At 47.0% G+C, this 18,741-nt stretch overlaps 1 protein-coding gene across 3 annotated transcripts; it reads right to left on the reverse strand.

Annotated features, from left to right (window-relative positions):
- Positions 1-1,504: 1,504 nt before the first annotated feature.
- On the reverse strand, positions 1,505-10,004 carry LOC117795780. Of its 3 annotated transcripts, none has more exons than XM_034641787.1 (4): positions 7,510-10,004; positions 3,665-3,745; positions 1,959-2,080; positions 1,505-1,653 (listed from the first exon to the last, which is right to left on the reverse strand). In XM_034641787.1, the coding sequence occupies exon 1, from the start codon at positions 8,539-8,541 to the stop codon at positions 7,591-7,593; it is 951 nt and encodes a 316-aa protein (XP_034497678.1). In that variant the 5' UTR covers positions 8,542-10,004; the 3' UTR covers positions 1,505-1,653; positions 1,959-2,080; positions 3,665-3,745; positions 7,510-7,590. The 3 variants fall into 3 exon arrangements, with proteins under 3 accessions (XP_034497678.1, XP_034497677.1, XP_034497679.1); XM_034641786.1 differs by having other exon boundaries at positions 3,665-3,769; XM_034641788.1 differs by lacking the exon at positions 3,665-3,745.
- Positions 10,005-18,741: the final 8,737 nt, after the last annotated feature.

Raw genomic sequence — 18,741 nt, forward strand, 5'->3', positions numbered from 1 at the left:
TTTTTTTTTTTTCCAATCTTTCCAAGTTTCCTGAGACTTGTTCTGTGGGCTTACATGTGATCTATCCTGGAGAATGTGCCGTGTGCACTTGAAAAGAATGTGTATTCCCCTGTTTTTGGATGGAATGTTCTGTATATATCTGTTAGGTCCATCTGGGCTAAAGTGTCATTCAATGCCAACTATTCATTTCTCCAACTTTCCATCTTTAAACCCATAAACTTGGCTCCCACCACAGCCCAGCCTCCACCTGTCTGGACTCCAGCCTTAAGGTGTGTGTGTTGGTGGTGGTGGGGGTTCTCTCCTCCTGTGTGGGAGTTGGCCCCCACCCCCTGTGTTAATGACTCCGGTCTACTTCCTGTGCCTTTAAAACCCCCTTCGGACCAAGGCCTCCCATCCGTCCACCCAACATTCTCATTCCTCACCTACAACCTCACCCAGCCTCCATCTCTCTGCCCCTGTGTGTCTCCCAGCATGTCAGCCCCAAAACTTTCTTTCCTGTCCAGGCAGGAAAGGTTATGACCCCTGGGGGTCATCATTTGAGCTACTCTCTCATCATAACCCTGATTCCCCTGTGTTTCTGGCTTTCTGCCCAGCAAAACCCTCACCTGGATTCACGCTCTGAGATTTGTCTGTGCAGCGTGCCCTCCTCCCTGCTGCCCGCGCCCTGGCCTGGCTGACAGCTGCCTGGAGTATCTCCTTCCAGAGGAGAATGGTGCCACGACACGTTCAGCTTCAGCCGGGCTCTCTACACCTGCCATTTCCTGGTCCTTGGTTAGCTCCAGCCATCCTCCTGCTCCGCTCTGGCTAGGGAAAGGCCATGCTGTCTCTGTGATTACCTGCTGCACCCCTGAAACTGTCCCTTCGTTGACGCCACCACGGGCCTTCTCCATTCCCGAGGGAACAGACGTTTTCCATTCTAATGCTGCTACATCTCCCTCTGAATTTGAATTTGACAGTGTCCTTGTGGTTACTTTAGGTCTTTGTTAAATCCAAAATCCGGCCACGGTCGCAGGCAGTCCCCTCGGCCGCCTTTTTCCAGTGTGAGAGGAGAGTCCTGTTTTCCTGCTTCTTTGCTTGTCTCATATGTTTTTCTGGAAACAGAACATTTTAGATAATATATTGTAGCAGCTCAGGGCACTGGACCCCCACTCCCCATCTCAGGCTTATTTGCTTATTTAATGACTGGCTGGTGTGTTTTGGTGAAGCCTCCCCCCACCCTGCCCCCCCCGACTCCCATGAAGTGTTAAAAACCTTGGATGTTGACCCGCAGGGAAGTGTGGTTTGGGGTGTATGTCACCCTAGGTTGGCAGTGACCTGGGCTGGGTTCGCTACACCGCTTTCCCTGACCACATCCAGCTGTTAAGCTCCATTCGTTGCCATCCGATGGCTCTACGGTTTACAATAATGCCCTGGGGCAGAAATTGCTCGATAGACTCCCGCTCCTCCAAAGGAGTGGCATCTGAAGTTAGGGTACCTATTCAGCGTCACTCTCCCTGGTACTCACCTGCAAACCAGCCAGCTTACACCTGAACGGGTACCTTCATCAATCTACCAATCTTCTCCCAGTTAGTTCCCTTTCACACAACCTGTACTGTTTCTGAGAGCACCGTTGGGCTTGAGCTTCTCCGCCCTCTTTGCAAAGAAAGTCAGCTCCTTTGGGAAGAATTGAGGACCTCTGTATGGTATAGCCTGCTTCTGCCCCCCGCCAAATCTCTGAGCCAGGGCTCGGGAGCTGGGGTGGGGACAATGGTGTGCCTCTCTCTGAGTGACACATTTAGGCGTTGAACACATGAAGGATGGGAGGCAGCTTGCCTCTCCTGGTGTGAAACCGCCACCTTCACAAGCCAGGGCAGGGGACCACCACGCTCAACGTGACGTCACGCTCAATGCACAGTCTCCATTTCCACTAGTGGGGGTGGAACAGAAGAAGGGAGTCCCCACCTCTTGGCCACACTCACCCAGAACTTAGCCTCAGCAGCAGGGGGCTGGTGCAGGATGCTGATGTCCCGTTCCTCCCTGGAAGAAACCCTCTGACACGGAGCTGAGGGGAGAGGGGCCCTGTGTTCTTGGCTGCACCAATCTGGAGTGAGGGTAGGGACAGAGGGAACTGTTTGGGCTCAAATACCACATGCGCTTCTAGAATTGTAGTGGATTTTCCTGAATAGATGTTTCTTCACTTGTGGATGCCCTTAGGACCACTTCTAGATACTGTAAATGGCTGTTTTTTTATACTTTTTCCCCGTCTTACCGGAGACTGGGTCTGTGCAGTTCCTCATATTGTCACGCTGAAATCCTTCTTCTCCTCCCCCTCCCCCTCCCCCTCTTCCTCCCCCTTCTTCTTCTTCTTCTTGGCTCTAGGCCAAATGTGGGGCTTGAACTCATGACCCCAAGATCAAGAGTTGCATGCTGTATGGACTTAGCCAGCCAGGCACCCCGGAAGTCAGGCTCTTACAATGGTTTTTGCAATCGTTACATCCTCTTGCTGGATTGATCCCTTTTTTGTTTTATAAGGTCCTTCTTTGTCTCTTGTTATAGTCTTTGTTACATTTGTTTTTATTTTTTTTAAAGATTTATTTATCCATTTTAAGAGAGAGCACGTGCGAGCAGGGGGAGAAGGAGAGGGAGAGAGAATTTCTAGCAGACTCCCAGCTGAGCGCAGAGCCGGACATGGGGCTCACTCCCAGGACACTGAAAACATGATCTGAGCCAAAACCATAATTTGGATGCCCAACCGACAGAGCCTCCCAGGCGCCCCAACACAGTCTGTTTAAAGTCCATTTTGTCTGAGGGGTGCCTGGGCGGCTCAGTCAGTGAAGCGTCTGCCTTCGGCTCAGGTCATGATCCCAGGGTGCTGGGATCGAGCCCTGCGTCAGGCTCCCTGCTCGGTGGGGAGTCTGCTTCTCTCTCTCCCTCTGCCTGCCGCTCCCCCTGCTTGTGCTCTCTCTATCAAATAAATAAATAAAACCTTAAAAAAAAAAAAAGAAGTATTTTGTCCCACGTAAGTATTGCTAGCCTGACTTCTTTTTCTCATTTCCATTTCATGGCAAATGCTTTTCCATCTCTCACTTTCAGTCTATACGTGACTTTAATCTTGCAATGATTTTTTTTTAAATATTTTATTTATTTATTCGACAGAGATAGAGACAGCCAGCGAGAGAGGGAACACAAGCAGGGGGAGTGGGAGAGGAAGAAGCAGGCTCATAGCGGAGGAGCCTGATGTGGGGCTCGATCCCATAATGCCGGGATCACGCCCTGAGCCGAAGGCAGACGCTTAACCGCTGTGCCACCCAGGCGCCCCTTGCAATGATTTTTTGAAAGGATTTATTTATTTATTTGAGAGAGAGAGAGAGAAGGAGTGGGAGGGGCCAGGGGAGAGGGAGAGACTCTCAAGCCGACTCCACACTGAGCACGGAGCCAGACATGGGGCTCCATCTCACCACCCCGAGATCACGACCTGAACCAGACGCTTCACTGTGACACCCACGCACCCCTCTTGCGATGCTTTTTGACTTAATGTTGGCTTCATCGTTGATTTGTTATCTTAAAATTCTATTGTTGATTCAAGGAAATTTGAAATACAACCTGGATATTTGGTGAATCTAAGGAATTGTTCACTTTTTTTAGATGTGATAATAGTATTGTGGTGATTTTAAAGAGTTCTTACCTGTTAGTAAAACACACTGAAGTCGTCGCAGTTCATATGAACAGTGGTGCCCGGGACTTGCTTAAAATAATCCAATCTGAGCTGTAAGTGAGGAGGGCATGGGGGCTGCAGGTGAAAGAGGACCGGCTGTGAGTTGATAATTATATTAACAGTTACACTGATTTTTGTTCGGATGAGCTGTACACTGGGGGCTCATTATACTCCTCTACTTTGTGTATGGTCCGAATTTCCTAAAATAAGATGTTATCTTTTTTCTTTTGTCTACATGTGAAATATCCTTAGTTTTCTTAGAGACATAAGGTCGTCATTAAGTTGAATTAATATTTGGAAAGTAGGGACGCCTGGGGGGCTCAGTCGGTGAAGCGTCTGCCTTTGGCTCAGGTCACTGATCCCAGGGTCCTGGGATCGAGTCCCAAATCGGGCTCCTTGCTCAGCAGGGAGTCTGCTTCTCCCCTTGCTTGTGTGCATGCCCACTCGCTCTCTGACAAAGAAAAAAAAAATCTTGGGGCGCCTGGGTGGCACAGCGGTTAAGCGTCTGCCTTCGGCTCAGGGCGTGATCCCGGCGTTCTGGGATCGAGCCCCACATCAGGCTCCTCCGCTGGGAGCCTGCTTCTTCCTCTCCCACTCCCCCGGCTTGTGTTCCCTCTCTCGCTGGCTGTCTCTATCTCTGTCAAATAAATAAATAAAATCTTTTAAAAAAAAGTTAAAAAAGAAATAAAAATCTTGAAAACATCTTGAAAAGTGTATTTACATACTTTACACTTAAGATGTGGATGGATTATGGCTTTATAAAACCAGGAACACCTCAAAACTTTAAGTACTCTGTGTTCTGAAACAATCTTGTGTAAGCATCTTTGTAAAAATACGTTTTTACTAAAATCAATTTTTGTTTTTTCCGTCTCTGAAGTGGCGTGAATTTCAAGCAAGTTTCTAATCAAAATTTATTAGATATTCTAATTATGTATCAGAGGCTGGTTTTGTCACTTCAATCAAAACCACTTTTAGATGATTAACTGTTTTATGGAAAAAAAAAAAGCCATGATGAAAATTGTCCCAGTTGTATTTCAAGAATTTATAAAAAGACAAATGGAGGCACTGACTTGAAGCTGAGTGGGACTGAGCTCTCAAAAAGAAAGCACATTTGATGGCCGCATTTTGAATATCAGCTGGGATGTTCCGGATCAGTCTGAATGTGGATTAGCATTGGTGACTCAAACAATTAGAGCCTAATGCTTTTCAAGAGTTAAAAGATTTCTTTTTTAATATTTTTCTATAGGCCCATTAATGAGAAGGTTTTTTTTTCCAACCTCTTGAAAATGTCAATTTCTTGAAAAAAATGTTATTTTATATGAAATGAGAAATTAGTTTTGAAAATAGCTAATTTACCCACTTGTATCACACAATGCAACGGATACAATTTTGTGCAATTGTAATTGGTCTTGGTAACAATAGGAAACCAAAATGTGAAAATTACAGAACTTAAAATGATTTTGTCATTAATCTTTTTTTTTTAAACGTTCATCTTTTTTTTTTTTTTAAAGTAGGTTCCGCGTCCAAAGTGGAGCTTGAACTCGTGACCTTGGGATCAAGACTTGGATGCCGTATAGACTGAGACAGCCAGGTGCCCCATTTTATCGTTATTCTTCATTGTGCTGCCATAATATTGTATTTATTTAATTTTAATTTAATTTATTTAATTTTAATTTTTTAAAAAAACTTATTTTAAGTATTTCAAAATAGATCATAATGATTATTTTTCTGTGATGCTTAAAACTGTTCACAGTGACTTTTAAGATTTTTTTTTTTAATTGGAAAGAGAGAGCAGAGCAAGTAAAAACATGAGTTGGGGGGGAGGGGCAGAGGGAGAGGGAGAAGCAGGCTCCCCGCTGAGCCGGCAGCTTGCCATGGGGCTCCATCCCAGGACCCCCGAGGTCATGACCCGAGCCCAAGGTGGACGCTTCACCCACTGAGCCACCCAGGCGCCCCTGCAGTGAATTTTTTTTATTAGTTTGGAATCCGTATCAAACCCATTTGCCATCTTGATGCTGAATATTTTGCAAATCCGCACTAATTTTTCCACCTCGATTGTAAGTGGCCAATAGCCATATGGATTATAATTGTCTTCTAATTCACCTCCCTGCCTCCCATCTTGTCCTCCCAAATTCCCCTTGCGCTCAGCTAGCTGCTGATGTGATTAATATAAAAGTCCACGGGAATGTTGGCAAATACCTGGTAGCCGAGACACAGTTGTCCCTAAAGGACAGTTCCAGCGGCAAGATTTGGCCACTGTCTCAGCTGCCGAGCAACATGACCACCTATCCGGACTTTGCTGTAGTTGTGAGCGTGCCCTCTGTTAGCTGGGCTCAGTACATGAGAATATGTTGAAATTGTGTGTGTGTGTATACGGAGGTGCGTGGTGAGGGAAGTGTGAACCTGCGGCCTTTAGTCAGTACCTTGAAACTGCGCAGGCCTGCCCCATTGCCCCTCCCCCAGCTGAGTCCTCTTGGGGAACCCCTGTGGGCTGCACTTTGTTCCAGAGTGCAAGATCAGTCAAGTTCTCTCTGCTGCTGGTCCCTGGTGACGGTCGGCACCTCAGCCCTGAAACCAGCCCAATGCTTAGCTGCTTCCTTCCCCAGCGAACCCTGGGGTTCGGATGTCCTCGCCAAGCCTCCACCTGCTGGCCTTCCTGGCTGCTCTGTGACTTCAGAGTGTAGCTGGGGAGAGAGAGGCAGGGATGTGTGCGCCAGCCCCTATCCTCCAGAACTCCTGGGATTAGGCGAGGAAGGAGGGAGACGTGTCAAGGAAGAGGATACTCCGCATGCCTGGGAGGCAGACCTTCAGAAGGTGATGGAGTAGCATGCTCCAGAGGGTGGCTTGCAAAGCCACAACCTCAGTTCTGCTGTGTGGGCTGGGACAAGTTCCCTAAACTTTTTCCTTATGCCTCAGTGTCCTCATTTGTAACATGGGAATGACAATAGTCCCAATAAAGATGGCTATGCTCACTAAATATGCCTGCAGTCCGAGAAACGGAGGAAGCACCATGCAAACATGGGCTGTCATGCCCTGTGTGGACTGCTGGGGACTGACGCCAGACCGTGAGAAAGAATGGGCCCTTCTTGGTGAAGCTCCGTGTCTGCCCAGCCCGCCAGGCCCTGAACAGTGAGAGCAGTGTTAGGTGTGCGAACCTGTGTCACCAGGCGTGGGGCCAGCAGAGATGGCTGCCACAGGTCCTGCCATCCTAGAACTCACACCCTCCTCCCAGCAAGAGGCCAAGTCTATTTTCCCATGCCTTGACTCTGGATTGGGCTTGTGACTTTCTTTGGCTAATAGAATGTGGCCCAAATGACGTTGTGTGCCTTCTGACAATCGGCCTCAGGTGACCTCATTGCTTCTGTTCCTGTCCTCTTGGGTCCTCTGCCACCGCGTCCAGGAGCTTGCTCTAGCCTCCTCGAGGATGAGAGGCTGCATGGAAGAGGATGGAGGCGCCCAGCCAGGAGCCAGGGCCGCCAGGACCTCCCAGAGGGAATGAGGCCATCATGGACCACGGCCCCAGTCCAGCCCCTGGATGTCGGCACCTGTATGGGTCACCCCGGGGCCAGAGCAGAGGGAAGCTGACCCCAGCCCCAATTGTTGGTCCATAAAATCTTGAGCCTTTAAGCCTTCAGATTTTGGAAGGTCTGGAGGGCAGCTCCCCAGGCAGCCGGGCTGTGGTTAAGCTCTACCTCTGGGATAGAGCTGCTGAGAGCCCCCCGGGCTGTGAGCACCTCCTGCCCGGGCTTCAAGACAGGGCTTGTGCTATGCTGTTTGTTCAGATCTTGCCCACAAATGTGGAAACTTTTTCTTACCTCACTTCTCAGATCCTCGACATCTGGCCTGGTTGCTGAGAAAATACAGAGCTCCAAGCAAGCCAAAGGAGAGTGGCTCGTTCAGAAGAAGGATTGCACAAGCCAGGGAGGAAGGTCCGGTTGAACCGCCAGTGCCACCCACTGCCGTCGAGGGAGGGAGGGGCTGATGGGATCTCGAACTCCAGGGAAACACGAATCCTTCTCAGGAGGTTTAATTAGAACAGCTGTAAACAACTTTAAACAACTTTTTAAAAAATTCTGGGATGAAAAACAAAACCCCAAATCCATGATTTTTAAATTTAAAAATTCACTAGACAATCTGAAAAAAGAAGGTAGTCTCTGTTGAAATCCAAATAATTTACACAGGGTAAACAAAACAAAAACAAAACAAAAAACCCACCTGTTTTTAAGCTGTGACTTATAAAGCCGACAGGCGTCGGGGGGAGAGATCCCGCAGAGAAGCTGACCCCCGGGAAAGACAGCGCAAAGGTGCATTGAGGGTAAATGATAAAGTGTTTCCCGACCTGACAGAAAGGGAGCTGGGTTTGCAGGAGAAGGGCTCTCGGACACCCAGGTGGGATTAGCTCCGCAAAGCCGGGCACGGAGGCCCCTCCCGGCCACACTCTGAAGTTCCAGGGACCAAGACGCTCCCAAGGGCCAGAACAGGCTACTTAAAAGGAAGAGAGAGTTCTCCGAACATAGACCCTTGCGTTGCCCCACTGGAGGCTGGGAGACAGGAGGGCAGAGGGAAGGGGCTCCTGCGTGCATCTCTAAGTTCATCCATGCCCGCAGTGAGGGCTCACCTGTGTCTGCACCCAGCCCCGCGCTCTGGTGGACGATGTCGGTCGAGTCAGAAACCTCCCTGTTCCCTCGCCCCAAACGCCTCTTCACCGAGCCTCTCTTTCGGGCCCCAATCGTATCACCTGAAGTGACTTTTCTGATATCATTGGCCGGTAACTCTGAGATACGGACAGTCGCTGCAGGTTGGGGCTGCCCCAAGATGGCAAGCAGCCCTAGATGAGTCCGAGGCATTCGGGGGCGAGAACTTCCCTGTCTGCGACACGGCTTTGGCTCTGCCAAGTTTGTCTTTCAATCGGAAGGAGCGGTGCACACATGGAGTGAGAGGGCATGCAGGGCCTTGTTTTTCCCTGCACTTACCGTCTGCTAATGGTGGAAACTGTCATGCATCACCCTGCGTGTGCTGTGTGTGTGTGTGTGCGTGTGTGAAGGGGGGTCATGGCAAAAAAAGAAAGAAAGAAAGAAAAGAAAAGAAAAGGGAAAGAAGGAAAGAGAAAGAAAGAAAGAAAGAAAGAAAGAAAGAAAGAAAGAAAGAAAGAAAAAAAAAAGAAAAGAAAAGAGAGAGAGAGAGAAAGACAGATAGACAAAAGCAAGCCTGTGGTTTCCCGGTCCCCGGGCAGCCAGCACGCCGCTGCTGTGTGCGTGACTGCCCAGACGGTGATGATCCAGAGAATGCCATGGTGTTTGGGTTTTGTTTTTTTAAGATTTTATTTATTTATTTGAAAGAAGAAAGAGAGAGGGAGAACACGAGCAGGGGTGGGAGGGTGGGGCTGGGTGGGAAGAGGGAGAGGGAGAAGCAGACTCCCCACTGAGTGGGGAGCCCGACGTGGGACTCATCCCAGGACCCGGGGATCATGACCTGAGCCGAAGGCAGACACTGCACCGACAGAGCCCCTGGGCGCCCCGAGCCTGCCACGTTTTAGTATGAACTGATTTGCAAACCATTTTGTGGACAAGTACAAATCCTCAAGTGTGGTAAGGGTACTTTTCTCCTGGGAAACAAGTGTGACGTGAACCTGTCCTTTCTATGCAGGTCAACAGGATGTGTGAGGCCCTCCAGGGGGAGAAGCCCCCGTAGCCCCCATCCTCTCCTAAGTAAACCTCATGTCTCCCTTTACTAGCAGGAGCCTCCATCCTGCTTCCTAATCTCTCTTGATCCCGTAGCAACGGGGTGGAACAGAGGTGGACAAAGCAGAAAATTGTGTGCAGTGTCAGGGCTATAGCTTTGCCTTTCAAATCCCCTAATCTATTGACTTAGCAACATGAGCCCGAGGAAAGATGAGAAAGGAGGAAGAGCGTTACCCATGGGCGGGGACGGGGGTTCCAGAAAGACCAGGGAGGGGGGGAGACTGGGATTTGTGCAAGACCGTGAGCTGCACCCTTGAAAGGACAAACCGTGGCTCCACCCATTGGGAAACAGCTCCATTCTTGGCCCAGGCTTTGAGTCCTGCCCGGTTCACGCCTGGTGGAAAGAGGCTTAGGGTTTGGAAGTGTGAACTTGGGGCTAGCGTGTTCCTGTCAACATTTAATTTAAATTTGTGACACACCTAGGCTTTCAAGAAAGCCAGTTCGAGGGGCACCCAGGTGGCTCAGCTGGTGAGGTGTCCAAGTCTTGGTTTCGGCTCAGGTCACTATCTCAGGGTCCAGTCTGAGTGGGACTCTATGCTCAGTGGGGAGTTTGCTTGAGATTCTTTCCCTCTCCCCATGCCCCTCCCCCTGCTTGCATGCATGCTCTCTCTCTAATACATAAATAAAATCTTTTAAAAAAAGGAAGCCGGGGCGCCTGGGTGGCTCAGTGGTTAAGCATCTGCCTACGGTTCAGGGCGTGATCCTGGAGTTCTGGGAACGAGCCCCACATCGGGCTCTTCCGCTGGGAGCCTGCTTCTTCCTCTCTCACTCTCCCTGCTTGTGTTCTCTCTCTCGCTGGCTGTCTCTCTCTCTCTGTCAAATAAATAAAATAAAATCTTTAAAAAAATAAATAAAAAATTAAAAAATTTAAAAAAGGAAGCCAATTCGAAATGTATTTCTGGTTGAGCGTCATTATAGCAAGAAAGAGCGACCAGATGATATTGTAAGAGCGGTTATAACAAAGTAATCTCTGCTTAAAGGTGTTAGACCTCTCCCCAGAATTAGAGTCAGCTGTGCGGGTTCCAGACTGCCCAGAAAGGGCTCTGTCTCTGGTTGGCTTCCCAGAAGCAGAGCCTGAGGCAGGGATTTGGGGGCCTGTGGTTTATCAGTAGAGGCTCTTCAGGAAATAACTGGAAGAAGGAGAGGAAAGGGAAAATCAAGATGAGGTCTCGGGTAAAGTCTAGACGTGGGGACCCAAGTGTAGATGACACCGCAGAATTGTCCCGACCTAAGCAGGGGACAGGCCTTTGTACTCCCTCAGTGAGGCACTGGCCTCCAGGAATGAGGTGGAGGGTCCCAGGCTTGTCAGATAAAAAGGGTCCCGTGTGCCAAGGGCGATCCTCCAGAGAAGGGCACAGGTGTCCGCCAACAGACTGGGCGTGGCCAAACTGGTCCTGGGCAGGGAATTTGGGTGGGTCCCCGACAACAGTCTGTTATTCACACCTGGTCAGAATTCTGCTTCTGACTGTCCATCAGGACATTGCTCAACGATTGCATCAGAAATGCTAGATAGGGCGCCTGGGTAGCGCAGTCGTTAAGTGTCTGCCTTCCGCTCAGGGCGTGATCCCGGCATTCCAGGATCGAGTCCCACATTGGGCTCCTCCGCTGGGAGCCTGCTTCTTCCTCTCCCACTCCCCTGCTGTGTTCCCTCGCTTGCTGGCTATCTCTCTGTCAAATAAATAAATAAAATCTTAAAAAAAAATGCTAGATAAAAAGCCTTCACCTTTTTTCCAGGCTTGAGACTGTTAACATTTCTCAGAAGCATTGTGCCTTATTCCCCCTTCCCACGGGCTTGTGTGCTCCTTGGACACACAGGTCATACGAAGGACTGTAGCTGATGAATGGTAAATGATCATGGTTTTTGCTTGTTTTTTTCCCCCCTTCTTACCTGAAATGTAGAATAATCTTTTTTTTTTCAAGATTTTTTTTTTAATTTAAGTAGGCTCCATGCCCAATGCAGAGCTCAACGTGGGGTCTGAACTCATGACCCTGAGATAAAGACCTGAGCTGAGATCGAGAGTCAGGTGCTCAAGCAACTGAGGCACCCAAGTGACCTGAAGACTCTTTTTCTTCATTTAAGTAAACTCTCAACCCAACGTGGGGTTTGAGGTCACGACGCTGAGATCAAGGGTCCCATGCTCCACACTGACTGAGCCAGCCAGGGCCCCAGGACCATCTTTTACATATGTCTAGTGGCCTGTGACTGGGGTGAAGGAATCCCATTCTTTCATCTTTATCAGAGTGGGTCTTATGGACTCAAGCATTTTTAAACGTTCTCCTTACTTCCTGGGAAGATAGATAACATTTCACTGCATCTCCCAGGGAGTACAGTTCAGTGGATTTTACTGTAGGGTTTAGTATATTCACGAAGTTGTTTATGTTTTCCTTCATACTCAGAAGAACCTGGTCTACCCCTGTTTCTTTAATATTACACAAAACACTTCACTTCTGACACTTGGGGGTCACTAAATGTGTGGGAATTCTCCTTGCACCAAACAATTCTGTGACCTGGCTGGGTATCCTACATTTTAACTCAATTTAATTCCATCCTGACACTATTTACCTGGAGACAGCGTCAGATCCCACAGGTTAAGGGCTCAGTCCTGATAAGGAAGCAGAAGGCTGGCTGAGGACAAGCATAAACTGAAACCCCGCAACCTTCCCCCACCTCCACTCCTGGGTGGGACCTGTGTGACATTCCTCCAGGAAGCTCCCAACTGTCTTAACGTTAATGCCTTGCTAGAGGGGAAAACAACCTTAACTTGACAATGGCAAGGCCTCCGTTATCTTGTAGGTCCTCTTTAGTGTACGAAAGTTCTTCCAAAACCTCCCTTTTTCCTCACCTCCCCCAACCCCATAGTGTATAATCAGCCACCCCTCACACCCCCCAGTGCAACTCCTCTTTGTGCCCACGGGTCCTGTCCCCGAGCTTTAATAAACCACCATTTTGCACCAAAGACGACTCAAGAATTCTTCCTTGGTCATCGGCCCCGGGCCTCACCCCACCAAACCTCACCTATATTCCCAAACTACACAAGTCCCATGAGACTGCCTGACCCCACTTCAGATGCCAAGGGCAAGCACGTGTTTGTCTACCTGTGCCTTGACCAGTGCACTGTAAACCTGAGGTTCCCAGGACCCCCTCCTCGGGTCTGACGAATTTGCTAAGGCAGCTCACAGAACTCCGGAAGCACTTACTTATCTTTATCAGTTCATTCGGGGTTATGATAAAGGAACGCAGATGACCAGCCAGATGAAGGCGTAATAGGGTGGGGTTGGGATGAGTTACCCTCCCAGTACATGGATGTGTCGGTCCACCTGGAGACTCTCCAAACCCCATACTACTGGGGGCTTCATCACATAGACATGACCATTAATCCATTCACAGCCCCTCTCCCCTCTCTGGAGGATAGGGGGTGGGGCTAACAATTCCAAACTTCTCATCTTGGCTCAGTCTCTCTGGCGACCAGCCCCCATCCTGGAGTCCTTCTAGAGTCACCGCATTAGAACAAAAGCCATTCCTTTCACCCAGGGAATTCCAAGGATTCTAGGAGCTGGGTGTCAGGAGTGGGATGGGTTGGGCGGGAGGGGAGGAGGCAGAGACCAATATATATTTACATTTTATCTAATATCTTACATTCAATGATTTATTTATTTATTTATTGGTTCAGCTTCCTTCTCGCATTTCAGACTTGGGTACACCATTTTCTTTCCTCTAGAAATACATTCTTTAGAGGTCCCTATAGTGCATTTCTGTTGGTAGTAAACTCAGGTTTTAGGTATCTGAAAAGGTCATTGGTTCACCCTGTTCTTGCTACTTTTACAGAGGATATTCTCTCTCAGCACTTTGATGATACAATTCTACTGCCTTCTGGCTTCCGTTATGGCTGTTGAGAAAAGCCCGCTACTGATTGAATTATAGGTCCTTTGTAAGTGTTCTATATTTTTCACTCTGGCTGCTTGAAAGATCTTTGCCTGTGGTATTGTGTAGTTCACCACAGTGTGTCTCACGCGGATTGCCTATTTATCCCGCTCACTATACATTATGCTTCCTGTGCTGTAGATTCATATCTCAGGGTGCCTGGCTGGCTCAGTCAGTAGAGCATGGGACTCTTAATCTCAGGGTTGTCAGTTCAAGCCCCATGTTGGGCATGGAGCATACTTAAACAAATAATAATAGGTAAATAAAAAAGATTCATATCTCAATCACATGTCAAAAATTGTCACCTTTATCTCTTCTAATATAATCTCAATTCCATTCCCTTTATTTATTTATTTTTTTAGTGGGGGAAGGAGGACTGCTTAGGCTTGTATTATATATTTTTATTTCATCTTCTATATTTTTAAACCTCTCTTAATTAAATATTTTTATACCTCTGTTTATCTATTCTGGAAAATTTCTTTAGATCCATCTCTCAGTTTACTAATTCTTCTCTTTTTAAAACATATTTGATTGTTATTTTCTTAAGTCAGCTCTACGTCCAACACGGGGCTTGAACTCATGACCTGGAGATCAGGAGTCACGTGCTGTACGGCCTGGCACCCCTAATTCTTCTCTTGAACGGTTATAATCTGCTGTTTCACTCATTTGTGGAGTTATTTTCTCTAATGATCTTTTCTTTTTTTTTAATTTCTAGAAGGTTCCATTTAGTTCTTAAATCAGTCTGATCATTTTCACAGTCTCTTGCTTACTCTTTTTGGGAATTACCTTTTTTAAATTCCTTTAAAGATTTTGTACATATGCACCTTATATTCTGTATCTGCTTACTGCACCTTATCTTCTGTATCTGCTTACTCCAATACCCTCCAGAAATCCTTGGGAGAGGAGACTTGGGCTTTGTTGATATTAATGTAAGGGAATCCTGGGGGCCTAAATTTGAGGTGACTGTTACCAGAGAGGATTTGTATTTGCTTCAGCTAGTAGCCTTCTAAGGTCTTACCTTCATACAAGAATGTCAGGTTCAGACCCCCAACCCCAGCTACTGGCTCAAGGCTTAGTCTTTCTATAGATTGCAGTCTTGTTGACATTCGTCCTTGAAGCAAGTCTGTATTTCTCAGAAAGCTGGACGCTTTCTATTCCCAGCTCTGGTTTCAGCTCAGATTCGAGGGAGGTGGGAAGAGCAGCATGGGTAGCATAGGAATGGAGACCTCCCTCACTATGAGCCCAGCAATGCCTTATAAAGATGTTGTCTATGGGGCGCCTGGGTGGTTCAGATGGTTAAGCATCTCCCTTCGGCTCAGGTCATGATCTCCAGGTCCTGGGATGGAGCCCCATGTCTGGCTCCCAGTTCAGTGGGGAGTCTGCTTCTCCCTCTCCCTCTGCCTCTCCCCCTGCTTTTGCTCTCTCTGTCTCTGTCTCAAATGAATAAATAAAATCTTTAAAAAAAAGAAAAAAGACATTGTCTATCCAGGATATAGCTGTTTAGTTGTAGGAGAGCTCTATAAAGGGGCGCCTGGGTGGCGCAGTCGTTGGGCGTCTGCCTTCAGCTCAGGGCGTGATCCTGGCGTTCTGGGATCAAGCCTCACAAGCCTCTTCCTCTCCCACTCCCCCTGCTTGTGTTCCCTCTCTCGCTGGCTCTCTCTCTCTCTGTCAAATAAATAAATAAATAAAATCTTAAAAAAAAAAAGAGGGCTCTATAAAGTAGATAATCCACTGCAATCTATGAGAAGATTAGAAGGCTATCTCCTGTACTCATTTTTCAAGCATTTTCTCACCTCTCCATCATGATCATTGCAATGAGCAAAACGTTGCAGAATGCCCTGCGGTCTCTCGGCCGCACTAGGAGGGCTGAAGCAACAGTGACCATCAGAGACTTCCCTTCCAAAGGCTGGCTCTGGGTGGTGAAGTTTCCCACGCCCTCCACAGCTGAACCCGCTCAGCTCAGCCATCCCCCACTCGGGTAGGATTCTACCGTAAGAGAAAGCATTTCTTTCTCCCCCATTATTTGCTTCTCTATAGCGCTATAGACCCGCTGATTCCTGTTTTCTTGAATGTATTGAAATTCGTTATTATCATTATTTGTTTTGGGGCGCCTGGTCGACTCAGTCAGTAGAGGACGTGGTTCTCAGTCTCAAGGTCGTGAGTTCAAGCCTGAGTTGGGCATAGAGCTTACTTTAAAAAAAAAAAATCCCTTATCATTATTTGTTTTCAGCCTCAGATTGTCCTGTGTGTAGCCAGGGGGAGTTCCTTCAAGCTGGTTTCTATGGTCTTTTGATGTGTTCCCCATGGTTTAAGCACTTCTTACTTTCTGAGATCATATGATGTTCCAGGTTCATTTTGTCCTTCCTTACCCTAGCTGTGGAAGCAGCCGTTTTCCCAAAAGGCCCTGGTTCCTTCTTTTTTTTTTTTTTTTAAGATTTTATTTATTTATTCGACAGAGATAGAGACAGCCAGCGAGAGAGGGAACACAAGCAGGGGGAGTGGGAGAGGAAGAAGCAGGCTCATAGCGGAGGAGCCTGATGTGGGGCTCGATCCCACAACGCCGGGATCACGCCCTGAGCCGAAGGCAGACGCTTAACCGCTGTGCCACCCAGGTGCCCCCCTGGTTCCTTCTTGTGGAAAGCAGTGTTTAGGAACCCATGATCCAGTCCCTGCATGTGGTCATTGTTACTGGAGTGTCATTGCTTCTCGGCCCTCACAGCTGAGAGAGCGAGGAAAGTGTGTGTGTGCGTGCGTGTGTGTGTGCACGTGTGTGTGTGTGTGTGCGCGTGCACGTGTGGGGGGCACATATACATATCCCCTTACGTATAATGCTGTATCTCACCTCACAAGTGCGTACTGACACCTCCAATTCCAGTCCAACATACAAGGTTCGTTGATCACTGTCGTCTTGCCCCTTTCCATATTTATAACTTTCATTTCCTTTCTAAAGAACAAAACAAGAGAAGTTCTATTTTCCAAATATAGAAGGGAACAGTGGTCACAATTCTCAGCCCCACTTTGAGCTGTAAAGAATATGCAGGCGTTTTTACATTAACTCTGTGTTCATACTTATCTATATGCGTATTCACATATTCTCCCGCGTCTTCTCATACTAGGGATGTGGCCGCAACAAAGGCAAAAGAAATGTAGAACAGTTAAATCTCCTTACAATTTGCAGCCCCTTAACAAGTACTTGAGGCCAGCAGAGTGACCTTCCTCCGGGAGCTCAACTGCCTTCACGTAAATACTATGCTGGAGGCAAAGGAGACCTAGCCTGACCTCCAAGATCCCGTAAGTCTTCTTTAAAAATCCCTTTGAGGGGCACCTGGCTGGCTCAGTCAGTAGAGCATGTGACTCTTGATCTCAGGGTCATGAGTTTGGGCCCCACGCTGGGTGTGGAGCCTACTTAAAAAAAAAAAAAGGCAATAAAAATCCCTTTGAAACGTCCTTTATCTCTACTCCCTTCCCACCCCCCAAGATGTGTGTTAGCAGTCATCCTCCAGACATATGGCCCCCTGCTACACGTCTGAAGGGTCTCGATGTGGGAAACAAAGGCAGAAGAAAAATTATTAAACTTCCTTGCTACCTATAGCCCATTGACCAGTCCTTGAAACAGGCAGAGTGACATTCCTCTAGGGACTCAACTGCCTTGATGTTAATAATTTGCTAAGGGCAAAGGGCAATCCTAGCCTGACCCCCTCCTCCCCATCCTGTAAGCCTACTTTAACGTATAAAAATTCCTTTGGAAATTTCCTTTATCTCTAACCCCCCCCCCCAAACATAGGACCCACCTATATACATCTGAAGGATCTCATGACTGAGATTTTATTAGACGGTAATAAATGACATTTTCCCAACAATGGCTAGCCCCCCTCAAGGTCCTGGAAACCTTGCTTCCAAAATTTCTTAGAGATTTATGCTCTCCCTAACCGCCTCCGACTTGGAAGTGTATAATGGGCCACTCCTCATGACCCCAGCGCAGCTCTTTCTGCCCAAGGGTCCTGTCCCCGTGCTTTAATAAAAGCACCTTTTTTGCACCAGAGACATCTCAAAGATTCCTTCTTGGCTGTTGGCTTTGAACCCTAAGGTTCTTTCCCACATCATCATGAACACTATCTTAACAGCAGCTAGCCCCTCAAGGTCCTGGAAGCCTTGCTCTAAACTCCTTAAAGACTCATGCTATCCCTAACCCCCACTAATTAAAAAGCATATAATCAGCCATTCCTCACAACCCCAGTGCTGCTCTCTCTGCCCATGGGTTCTGTCCCGTGCTTAATAAAAACACCTTCTTTTGCACCAAAGGCATGTCAAGAATTCCTTCTTTTCTCCTTCCTTTTTCTTTCTTTCTTTCTTTCTTTCTTTCTTTCTTTCTTTCTTTCTTTCTTTCTTTTTCTTCCTTCCTTTTCTTTCTTTCTTTCTTTCTTTCTTTCTTTCTTTCTTTCTTTCTTTCTTCTCTCTCCCTTCCTTCCTTCCTTCCTTCCTTCCTTTCTTCCTTTCTTTTCTTTCTTTCTTTCTTTCTTTCTTTCTTTCTTTCTTTCTTTCTTCTCTCTCTCTCTCCCTTCCTTCCTTCCTTCCTTTTCTTTCTTTCTTTCTTTCTTTCTTTCTTTCTTTCTTTCTTTCTTTTTCTTCCTTCCTTTTCTTTCTTTCTTTCTTTCTTTCTTTCTTTTTCTTCCTTCCTTTTCTTTCTTTCTTTCTTTCTTTCTTTCTTTCTTTCTTTCTTCTCTCTCTTCCTTCCTTCCTTCCTTTTCTTTCTTTCTTTCTTTCTTTCTTTCTTTCTTTCTTTCTTTCTTTCTTTCTTTCTTTCTTTCTTCTTTCTTCTCTCTCTCTCCCTCCCTCCCTCCCTTCCTTCCTTCCATTTCTTTCTTTCTTTCTTTCTTTCTTTCTTTCTTTCTTCTCTCTCTCTTCCTTCCTTCCTTCCTTCCTTTTCTTTCTTTCTTTCTTTCTTTCTTTCTTTCTTTCTTTCTTTCTTTCTTCTCTCTCTCTCTCCCTTCCTTCCTTCCTTCCTTCCTTTTCTTTCTTTCTTTCTTTCTTTCTTTCTTTCTTTCTTTCTTTCTTTTTCTTCCTTCCTTTTCTTTCTTTCTTTCTTTCTTTCTTTCTTTCTTTCTTTCTTCTCTCTCTTCCTTCCTTCCTTCCTTTTCTTTCTTTCTTTCTTTCTTTCTTTCTTTCTTTCTTTCTTTCTTTCTTTCTTTCTTTCTTTCTTCTTTCTTCTCTCTCTCTCCCTCCCTCCCTCCCTTCCTTCCTTCCATTTCTTTCTTTCTTTCTTTCTTTCTTTCTTTCTTTCTTCTCTCTCTCTTCCTTCCTTCCTTCCTTCCTTTTCTTTCTTTCTTTCTTTCTTTCTTTCTTTCTTTCTTTCTTTCTTTCTTCTCTCTCTCCCTTCCTTCCTT

Source organism: Ailuropoda melanoleuca, chromosome 13 (assembly GCF_002007445.2).
Source record: "Ailuropoda melanoleuca isolate Jingjing chromosome 13, ASM200744v2, whole genome shotgun sequence".
In the NCBI taxonomy this organism is placed as follows: domain Eukaryota; kingdom Metazoa; phylum Chordata; class Mammalia; order Carnivora; family Ursidae; genus Ailuropoda; species Ailuropoda melanoleuca.